This window comes from Carlito syrichta, unplaced genomic scaffold (assembly GCF_000164805.1).
Source record: "Carlito syrichta isolate Samal-C Ts95f unplaced genomic scaffold, Tarsius_syrichta-2.0.1 Scaffold314605, whole genome shotgun sequence".
Taxonomy (NCBI): Eukaryota; Metazoa; Chordata; class Mammalia; order Primates; family Tarsiidae; genus Carlito; species Carlito syrichta.
In genome coordinates, this window is record NW_007258701.1 from 242,550 (window position 1) to 253,017 (window position 10,468).

General features: G+C 55.8%; 2 protein-coding genes across 2 annotated transcripts in view; both read left to right on the top strand.

Annotated features, from left to right (window-relative positions):
- On the top strand, nucleotides 1-6,722 carry MAPK3 (mitogen-activated protein kinase 3). The gene is made up of 9 exons (XM_008071647.2): nucleotides 1-93; nucleotides 1,090-1,272; nucleotides 3,355-3,544; nucleotides 3,709-3,825; nucleotides 4,110-4,224; nucleotides 4,596-4,727; nucleotides 4,896-5,005; nucleotides 5,099-5,245; nucleotides 6,117-6,722. The coding sequence occupies exons 1-8, from the start codon at nucleotides 86-88 to the stop codon at nucleotides 5,219-5,221; spliced, it is 978 nt and encodes a 325-aa protein (XP_008069838.1). The 5' UTR covers nucleotides 1-85; the 3' UTR covers nucleotides 5,222-5,245; nucleotides 6,117-6,722.
- A 555-nt stretch (nucleotides 6,723-7,277) lies between these two features.
- GDPD3 (glycerophosphodiester phosphodiesterase domain containing 3) overlaps nucleotides 7,278-10,468 on the top strand; it is a 6,991-nt gene continuing 3,800 nt past the window's right edge. Inside the window, exons 1-7 of the mRNA XM_008071648.1 lie at nucleotides 7,278-7,502; nucleotides 7,776-7,818; nucleotides 8,024-8,159; nucleotides 8,237-8,282; nucleotides 8,382-8,500; nucleotides 8,584-8,673; nucleotides 9,031-9,164. Of these exons, the coding sequence (XP_008069839.1) occupies nucleotides 7,364-7,502; nucleotides 7,776-7,818; nucleotides 8,024-8,159; nucleotides 8,237-8,282; nucleotides 8,382-8,500; nucleotides 8,584-8,673; nucleotides 9,031-9,164 (707 nt within the window). The 5' untranslated portion in view covers nucleotides 7,278-7,363. The remainder of the gene's footprint in view (nucleotides 7,503-7,775; nucleotides 7,819-8,023; nucleotides 8,160-8,236; nucleotides 8,283-8,381; nucleotides 8,501-8,583; nucleotides 8,674-9,030; nucleotides 9,165-10,468) is intronic.

Sequence of the window (10,468 nt, forward strand, 5' to 3'; positions counted from 1 at the left end):
GGAAGTGGAAATAGTGAAGGGGCAGCCGTTCGACGTGGGCCCGCGCTACACGCAGCTGCAGTACATCGGCGAGGGCGCGTACGGCATGGTCAGGTGAGGGGGCGTTCCAGGGGAGGGGGCGACCTAGGAGGAGGGGGCTTCGTGGGAGCGGGAGGGAAGAAGTGCTGAGTGCCTTTGGGACGCGGAAACTCGGAGTGTCTTGAAGAGGCAGGGGACCCCCGAGGCTCGGGGGCGTCCCAGGGAGGGGGCCTTTGAGTGCTTTCTGGGGTAGGGGGCTTGGAGGCTTGGCATCGATCCCTCTGTAATGAAGGGAGGGGCCTTTGAGTAGATGTGGAGGAGCTGGGGGACTTTGGGGACCCTGGAGACTCGGAGTGAGGCATAGAGGATAGGCATTCTTAAAGAGGTAATAGCCTTAGTGTCGGGAGTGAAGGACCCTTTTCTGGGGAGGGGACGTCTTGGATTCCCCTAGAGAGGCCGTGCCGGGGGACTTGGGGGAGAAGAACAGAGCCCAGGGTGGGGCAGGGCTTTAGGCCCCTAGCCAGAGGTCCCGCGAGGGATGAGGGGGCCTGGAGTGCTTCCCTGCATCTTTTGGGAGGGGGTCTGTGAGTGCTCCCAGCCCCTCCGGGACATCCCCGCTGCCCAGGTACCCCACGTTGGAACCCACCCCTGCCCTATCCATTCTCTCTTGTCCCTCCTGTGACTGCCTCCTTCTCGTTGTATTTTCCTCACTGTATGTCCTCCCTGTATCTCCACCCCATGGACCTGTCTGGAGTTGAAGGAGCCCTTCCTGGGAAGGGGAGGCGGAGGGGGCTGGGGCAACTAGAATGGAAGGAGGTGAGGAGAGGGGAAGTCAGTGAGCGGTCCATCTCTTCCTCTGTTTGTGAAGTCACTGAAGGGCCGCCTGGCTGGTCCCCAGCTTTCTCCCTAGAGATCCTAGGCCTTCACAGCAGGAAGGAACCAGCATTGTTTATGACTTGGCCAGAGCCTTCTCCTGCTCCCTCCCCTCTCTGCCAGAGCCTGGGTGGGGTCACCAGGCTTGAAATCCCCCTTTGTAAGGCCATACCAGCATCATCCCTTTGGCCCTCTCAGCTCAGCTTATGACCATGTGCGCAAGACTCGTGTGGCCATCAAGAAGATCAGCCCCTTCGAGCACCAGACCTACTGCCAGCGCACGCTTCGTGAGATCCAGATTCTGCTGCGTTTCCGCCATGAGAATGTCATTGGCATCCGAGACATTCTGCGCGCGCCCACCCTGGAAGCCATGAGGGATGTGTATCCTTCACCTTGGCCAGATGGCTGGTCAGGCACAGCCTCGGAGCTGGGCTGGGGCTTTCTTGCTGTTTCTATCTTCCCTACGGCTCTCCAAAACAAACCCAGTAAAATAAACTTGCCCCAGAGAAGAGGCCAGAGAGTGTAAGAGGACTTGGAGGCCTCAGGTGAATCCTGGGTTGCTGCAGCCAGGCAGTATGACCGTGGGCAAGTCAGTTCTCTGCTCTGTGCTTCATTGTGGGGGGCTGGGCAAGATGGTCTCTGTGAGAGCTTTGTCTTCTGACATCTGAGTTCTGTGACATGATCTAGCTTCTTCCCAGTCAGTTCTTGTTTAACAGACTGACGATTCTTTCCTCTCGGGGTCCCCAGATTGGAAGGAAAGTAGGGAGAAAGAAAATGCCTTTTCTTGAGGGCCTTATGCATGCCCAGTGCTCGGACATTTGTGATTCTCTCTTCCAACTGCCCTATCGGATGGACATCATCAATTCCATTTCAAAGATGAGGGAACCGAAGCCCAGAAAGCCTGAAGTCAAGTGTTTCTGTTGCTGCCTCCTCCCCCCTCCCAGATGGCCACTTGTCTTTTCTTTGGGACTTCCTGCTCAGAGCCCCACCCTAATCACCTGTGGACTTGCACCTTGCCCAGGGAGTGACAGCCAGCCATGACATTGCGTTCCTAGTTTGCTGTCTACTTCCTGCCTGGCTCTTGTTAGCAGCTTGTAACACCCATATCTCTTCCCCACCTCCCCCCTGCCAGTCATGGTCCTCCACCCAAGGGTGGGGATTTGTACCCCATGTCTGCAGCCCCCATCACAAAACTGTGGCCAGAAAATCTTAATACTCACCCCCAGCTTGCTGTGTGGCCTTAAGCAAGTCGTTGTATCACTCTGGGCCTCCTCATCTATAAAACAGCAGGGTTGGTCCGGTTGTTCTCTGAAGACCCTTTTAAGGCTGATTCCAAAAGATAGTCCCAACTTATTCTCCCGGAGACAAGCCAAATGGCATTTATTTATTTATTTACGTTTAATCTTTGTTTTATCTTCAAATATCAAAAGGCTTTTACTCCTCCATCTTCTGATGTATGGCCAGGCACTCTTATTTGAGTAGGAGTGTGCTATTGGGTGTGTCTCCTCATTCTTCTTGCACAAACCATTCCCATAAGGCAGGCATTTATTTTTAAGCAAACATTTATTCCTTGCCAGATGGTGTTCATGCATTATCTCATTTAACTCCCTCATCAGCCAAGTGACTCAGGCATTTATATTAGCAATAATAGTTCATGCTTGCTGAGCCCTCATAACGTGCCAGGCACTGCACTAGCAGCCTTATCTGGGTCATTTCACCTAGTCTTCACAACCACCCTCTAAAAGAACCATTATTTCCCAGCTTATCAGCTGAGGAAGTTGAGGCACAAACAGTTTTCAATCATAAAGCCAGTGAGTAGCAGAGTGGGGATTTCAGAAATCAGTGGGTTAACTCCAGAGTTGCTGGGGGTTTTTTGTTGTTGTTGTTTTGAATCAGAGTCTCACTCTGTTGCCCATGCTGGAGTGCAGTGCAGGCTCACAGCTACTGCAGTCTCAATCTGCTGGGCCCAGGTGATCCCTCTGCCTCAGCCTTCAAGTAGCTGGAACTACAAGCGCACACCACTATGCTCAGCTAATCTTTTGATTTATTGTAGAGATGAGGTCTTGCCATGTTGCCCAGGCTGTTCTCAAACCCCTGGGCTCAGGCAATCCTCTCGCCTCCGCCTCTCAGCTTGAATTACAGGCGTGAGCCACTCCACCCAGCTCAGAGTTGTTGCTCATAATTGTGAAGTTGTCTTGCCTCCCGTAGTTTATTATCATCCCTATTTCCCTGGTAGGGAAACTGAGGCCACAGAACTAAAGTACCTTGCTCAGGGTCACCAGCTGAGATGGAACCGAGGCTCTGGGCCCTGCTGAGTACAGCCCTTGCCCAGCTCATGATATAGGTTGGTAGATCTGTTGATTCCCAGCTGGAGGAGATGTGCAGCCTTGTCACCAGAGCCTGTTTCCTTAACCAAGTGCCTCCCTCTGCCCCCTGCCTGGGGGTCTCTGGAGCTGTCCTCAGCTACATTGTGCAGGATCTGATGGAGACAGACCTGTACAAGTTGCTCAAAAGCCAGCAGCTGAGCAATGACCACATCTGCTACTTCCTCTACCAGATTCTGCGGGGCCTCAAGTATATCCACTCAGCCAATGTGCTCCACCGGGATCTGAAGCCCTCCAACCTGCTCATTAACACCACCTGCGACCTTAAGGTCAGAGGGTTGGGCACTTGTCCCCTCCTCCCCTAGGGTCTGGGGCTTCCAGGTGACCAGAACATCACAAGCAAGGGGAACAGCGTAGGCAAAGGCAAGGTGATATGACCCCTTAGGCTGTGGAGGCCTTGAGCACCGAGCTTAGCAGCTGGGTCTGATTGCAGATCTGCGATTTCGGCCTGGCCAGGATTGCTGATCCTGAGCATGACCATACCGGCTTTTTGACGGAGTATGTGGCCACCCGCTGGTACCGGGCCCCCGAGATCATGCTGAACTCCAAGGTAGGAGGGCTCCCCACCCCTGAAGCCAAGGGGCCATGTCCTATGAAGCCTTGGCACCACATCTAAGTGAGGCACTGACCCCCATAATGGAAGAAGTCCACCCTGTGGGCCTTGTCCCATCCCTCTGACCCATGGGCCCTAAAAGAAAGCTGAGCATTGGGTCTTCCAAGCCTCTGTCCTCTGCCCCTCTGACTGGTCTTGGATCTAGTTTGGAGGTTGTGGCTTGGCCCAGACTGCAGACCCTGTTGAGGCTGCCCTGGGAGCTCACCGTTTTCTCCTCCCAGGGCTATACCAAGTCCATCGACATCTGGTCTGTAGGCTGCATTCTGGCTGAGATGCTCTCCAACCGGCCCATCTTCCCTGGCAAGCACTACCTGGACCAGCTCAACCATATTTTAGGTGAGGGGCCTGACTGGCTGATGCAGGGGAGGATTTGCTTATCCAAGGTGAGATTTCTTGAAGGTCCAAGTCAGGGGCATCACCATGTGAGGAGCCCCTCCAGCATCTCAGTTTCAGTACTACCCCCATTTGATAGATGGGGAAAGCAAGGCTAAGCCCCACACCAAAGGAAGCGCTGGAGCAAGGATTTGAGCTTCAGTCTGCTTGACTCCAGACCCCTTGTTCTTCACCACCATATTAGTGGCAGGGAGGTGACTCTGAGAAGGATTGGAATGGGTTGCTGGACTGGAGGCTCTTGTTTCTGCCTTGTTGCCTATTCTATTCCTAGAAGGAGGAGGAGATCTTTTACCAAGTCTCCTCCTTCTTCACAGGCATCCTGGGCTCCCCATCTCAGGAGGACCTGAATTGTATCATCAACATGAAGGCCCGAAACTACCTACAGTCTCTGCCCTCCAAGACCAAGGTGGCCTGGGCCAAGCTTTTTCCCAAATCAGACTCCAAAGGTGAGAGAGACAAGGGGGCTGGTGTGGCATGAACACTAGGTTTAGAAAAGGATGCATGAGCCCAGTAGCTGCCTGAGGAGACAGGCCCCTGGACACAGAGAAGCAGAGCAATGCTTATGGGAGCTCTTCTAACCTTCCTTTTGACCCCTGACTCCTGCCTTTCCCTAGCCCTTGACCTGCTGGACCGGATGTTGACCTTTAACCCCAACAAACGGATCACAGTGGAGGAAGCACTGGCTCATCCCTACCTGGAACAGTACTACGACCCAACAGATGAGGTGGGTCAGCCCCCAGCAGCAGGGCGGCGGGCACCTGGGTGAGTAGGCATCCCACAACGCCTGGTTTGAACCTTTCTGTCTTTGCCATCCCAGCCAGTGGCCGAGGAGCCCTTCACCTTTGCCATGGAGCTTGATGATCTACCCAAGGAGCGACTGAAGGAGCTCATCTTTCAAGAGACGGCCCGCTTTCAGCCTGGGGTGCTGGAGGCCCCCTAACCTGGACAGACTCCCTGGGGCCTGGTGAGTGTTCCCACTGCCCACGCACAGACTCACCCTGATATTGGGTGCCTAGCCTTCTCCTGCCACAGCCTTGCCCTGCACCCGAGGTCCACGTGTATGATAGCAACAGAAGTGCCTAGGGCTTGTCCATGCCCAGACTTGTGGCCCACTTAGTCCTTCATGTGTCTCCCTGTCCCCAACCCCAGGTGTCTCCCACCTGTCAAGACTGCAGCCTCCTGCCCCAGGAGTCATTCTGATCTCCTGGGAATGGAGCAGGCAAAGAGGCAAGAGGTCACTGAGGGGGCTCTGTCACCCATCTGAGGCGTGGAGCCAGTCTTTGGCTCCCCCTGTGTGGCCAGGGGCAGGTGGGGCCGTGATTGCTTTGGGAGGAGCCCAGCAGCACCCAGCCTGACCCAAATACCAGGCCTTTCACACCTGCTGCACAGGTCAGCAGTTCACACAGCTGTGGGGGACCCAGATGACCCTGCCCCCACCCACACTGCCCTCCTTCCCTCCTCCAGTCTCTTCCTGTCTTTGGCCAGGTGTGGCCTGATAGAAACAAACTCCAGTGCTGCCATTTATTCAGCGCTGTGTGATATTGTGCAAGACTCTTCACCTCTCTGCACCTGTTTCCTAGAGACACTTCTAATAACAAGAGCAAGCTACTGATAGAGCCCTAAGCATTGTTCTAAGAGGTTTACCTGCACTAATTCATTTAATCCTTAGAGCACTACCCTGAGATAGATACTATTATTATCTCCATTTACAGATAAGGAAACTTAGCCACACCCTGCCCAGCTGTGAGGATGGAATGAGAGACTTAGAGATCAGGGCTCTGTCAGGTCCCCTCACGGGCGCTAACGATGCCTTTCTTGCCTGCCTTTTCATTTAGGCCCTGCCTCCTGCCTGCCCCCTCCCGCCGGACTGTTAGCAAATGGACACTGTGCCCAGCCCAGACCCCTGCAGCCCCAGCTGGGGCAGAGGGTGGGCCTGGCCACCTTCCCTCCTTGGCTCAGGCCTCCTGCTTCAGGCAGGCCAAGGCCCTCTCTGCCCATCCCCCGCCCATCCACCTCCCCCAGGGCCTGAGGGACTCAGGTGGCCCCAAAGCAAATATCCCTCTGCTGCTCTGCCTTCATCTACCCCAGCTGTCCCGGTCTCTGATCGTTTTGGAGTGGAAGGACTCTGGCTGCCCCAGGACCTATTGGGGGTGGGGGTGGGGCACTGAGTAGGGACTCAGGGCAAGCCCTGCCTGCTCATCTCATTAAAACCCCACCCCATTTTCCCTGAAGGAACATCCCTAAGTTTCAAGGGCTAGTATCCCTGAGGAGCCGGGCCAGGCTGAATCCCCTCCCCCAAAGCTGCCACATTTAACACCCTTGCTGCTTCTGTGTGTGGGTGAGCGGAAATGGAGCTGGGGGGCACTTGGAGGCCCCCAGTGCCCTGCCCACCTCCCTGTGCCTGTATCTAATATATAAACATAGAGATGTGTATACGGATGGCCCTGGCTCTGTCTGTTCGCCGAATCCCGCCCCTACCCAGCGCTCCTGAGGACCGACTCCCACAGCCCAGCTGCTTCCAGCTGTGGCTTTCCATGCCCTAGTGTCCTTTGGCTCCTAGCTGGCCAGGGTTGAGGATTGGGTATCACGAGCTCCAGATTCCTGGAAAGAGTGGGGTCAGTATTCCCCTGAGTCACTGTTCTCTCCTCTCCCTAAAGGCTTCCTGTCTAACTGGTTGGGGGTGATTGGGGGTGACTCAGGGCACTCCGCACACCCCCGAATTCTCTGAAATGGCAAGGGGCGGGCATGCTGTACAGCTGGGCACAAGCATCGGTGGGAGGGGGAAGATCACAAGAGACCTGGGGGGGCTTTATTCCCCGCACATGGCCAAGGACAGAGGGATGCAGTGGTCTGAAGGGTCTGGGGATGCGCTGGCCAGAGCCGCCTGCCTTTCCTCCTGCCTTTACCCCGACTCCAGCAGCCCTGCAACCTGGCCCCACTCCAGCAGCAGGCTCAGCAGGTCCCAGGGGCGTGGCAGTGACTAGTAGTAGGGCCAGCCCACACCGGCTAGGCAGGCAGCACAGTCCCTCGGGACAGCTGAGCTTGCCGCTGCAGAGCCAGAGCCGGCTGCAGGAGCACAGCCATGAGCCCCCTGCTGTGCTACGCCCTCCCTGCCCTGGGCAGCTATGTCATGCTCTCCATCTTCTTCCTGCGCCGGCCTCACCTGCTGCACACACCCCGGGCTCCAACCTTCCGCATCTGCCTAGGGGCACACCGAGGAGGTGAGCTGGGTGGGGTGGAAGGGCGGCTATGGGGTGGTGAGGATAGCAGGACAGGTACCACGGTAGACAGCAAAGAGGGGCAAGTCCAAGGGACAGAACAGCAGAAATGGGGCAAGGACCGAGGCAGGAGGATAGCGAGGTGGCAGGGCAGCACATGGGCGGGGAAGAGACTGGTTCGACCTGGGCTGCCGGGAAGAGGGAGTGTGAGTGATAAAGCCGGGCCAGGCCCTTAGACCCCAGGCCCCAGGGACCCACCCCAGCTGCCCTATACAGGGTCTGGAGAGCTGCTGGAGAACACCATGGAGGCCATGGAAAAGTGAGTACACCTGCCCCCAGCCCAGTTGCCACATAAGGTGGTTCTGGTTGTGCACTGCATTATACAAGGGGAGCCATTTACTTCCTAACCCAGGTGGCTGGCGTCTGGAGGTGTGCCTGCACATCCCGCTGTGCACTCTGCCCGCATGTGTCCCCACACCTCCCTACCCTGGTCCCCCACACCCCACTGACCTTTGCTCCCACAGCTCCATGGCCCAGCGAGCCGACCTCTTGGAGCTCGACTGCCAGCTGACAAAGGATGGTGTGGTTGTGGTGTCACATGATGAGAACCTGTTGCGCCAGTCAGGCCTGGACAAGGATGTGGGCAGCCTGGACTTTGAGGTAGGCCTCGTCCCCATCACCACCCTCACCCAGTTGCCTCCAGTGTGCCTGAGTGATGTGCTTCCTGCCCTCTCCAGGACCTGCCCCCCTACAAGGAGGAGCTGGAAGTCTACTTCTCGCCAGGTGAGAGCCGGGGCTGCACGCCCTGGCTAGGCCGGGCCCACCTTCCCCAGGCCCCTGCTTTGGCGTCCCTCTCTGACTCCCCTGCCCACACCCCTCCAGGCCGCTATGCCCGCGGGTCAGACCGGCGCATGGTGAGTCTGGAGGACTTGTTCCGGAGGTTCCCGAGGATACCTATGAGTGTGGAGATCAAAGGGAAGGACGAAGAGCTCATTCACAAGGTGGCGCTGCAGGCAGGGGCAGGGCGGTGACCGGGGCTGGAGAGAGACCCAGCTCTCCCCTCATCCCCTCCTCCTCCTCCCAGATAGCAAGCCTGGTGAGGCGCTTTGACCGCAACGATATCACCATCTGGGCCTCAGAGAAGAGCTCAGTCATGAAGAAGTGCAAGGCCGCCGTGAGCCCCTGCCCCCACCCCACGCCCTCCCTGCTCCAGGGGCCACTCCTCCCAGAAGCTGGAGTCCAGCCCAGTCTGGAGGCCTGAGCTGGGGGGTCCAGGAGGGTTCCAGAGGAACTGGCCCTTGTGCAGGGTCTCCAAGGATAGGGTTTGGAGAGCTGGGGCATATCTGAGCCACGACATGGTGGTGGCATCGAGGGTGCATTTAGGCTTCAGACACTGGGCCAAGATGTGACTTTGAGCCTAAAGGTGGGAAGGCCTCCTGAATGTCCACTATGTTCCCCTGCGGCGCACACCTGCTCTCTGCTTCCCCAAGAGCACACTGATCCTTCCTCACATCTCTCCTTGCCTCCCCAGAACCCCGAGATGCCACGGTCCTTCACGATAACCAGAGCAGCCTGGGTGTTGCTGCTCTATTACCTGGGGCTGCTGCCCTTCATACACATCTCTGAGAGTTTCTTCTTCTGCTTCCTGCCCACCATCATCAACAGGTACCGGTGAGGGGGCAGGACCTCAAAAAAACACCCCTACGTCCAGCCCCATTGCTCAGGGACTCCTGTGGAGGAGGTGCCTGGGCTCCCAAGTTCCTTGGCTACCCCCCCAAAAAAAACCCCAAGGGTACAGTGGTTCTTACCCAGCACTCATGAATACTAAAGAAGCTGTGACCCCCCTAGAATTATGTGCAAGTATTTACTGATAAGGAGTTTTAGGGGGAGGGTACCTTTATTCATCCAAATTCATCCAACATTTATTGAATGTCTGTTCTGTTCCAGGTGCCATTATACTAGTAAATAAGAGCAGCATGGTGGGGTGAGGCCTACGGTCTGCCTGGGAGACAGATATTTGTGACAGCAGGGCTCCCTCAGACCCTCAGAAGGAAAAGGCCAGCTTCTGCAGGGAGACAGGAATTGACAAAGTAACAGCTGACTAAAGTATCAGGAACATGGATACTTCCCTGCTTTAAGGCCTAAGCTCTCCCTTGGTTTTCTGATAGCTTCTCAGTGTTGGTTCTGGTGCTCTCTGTCCCCCGCCCTCTGTTGTCCTGAGGATTTGTAAAGTGTTTTCACATCTTTAGGTTTTATCTTTACCTTGCAGCACCCCCAGAAGGTATAAGAATCATGATTTCCATGGTACCCATGGAGAATCTGAGGCTCAGAGAGGTTCTGCAATTTGCCCAAGGTCACACAGCTGGAAGTATCAAGCCCAGGTTTGCCCTGGGTCTTACTCCAAAGTCTGCCCTAGGATACTATAAAGGGCTTTTTTTTTTTTTTTTTGAGTCAGAGTCTCTGTCGCCTACGCTGGACTGCAGTGGCACACTCACAGCCATCGCAGCCTCAGCCTGCTGGGCTCAGGCGATCTTTCTACCTCAGCCTTTCAAGTAACTGGAACTACAGGTGCATACCACCACACCCAGCTAATTTTTAAATTTATTTTAGAGATGGGCTTTTGCCAAGTTGCCCAGGCTGGTCTCGAACCCTGGGCTCAGGCAATCCTCTCACCTCGCCTCCCAAAGTACTGGGATTATAGGCTGAGCCACTGCGCCCACCCTATAAAGGGCTTCTAAAGCGACCCCTGGCCAGGTGCTGTGGCTCACACCTGTAATCCCAGCAATGTGAGAGGTGGAGGCAAGAGGATTGCCTGAGTCCAGGGGTTTGAGACCAGCCTGGACAGCTTGGCAAGGCCTCATCTCTACAATAAACCAAAACGTTAGCTAGGCCTGGTGGTATGCACCTGTAGTTCCAGCTTCTTGGAAGGTTTTTTTTTTTTTTTGAGTTGGAGTCTCACTCTGTCGCCC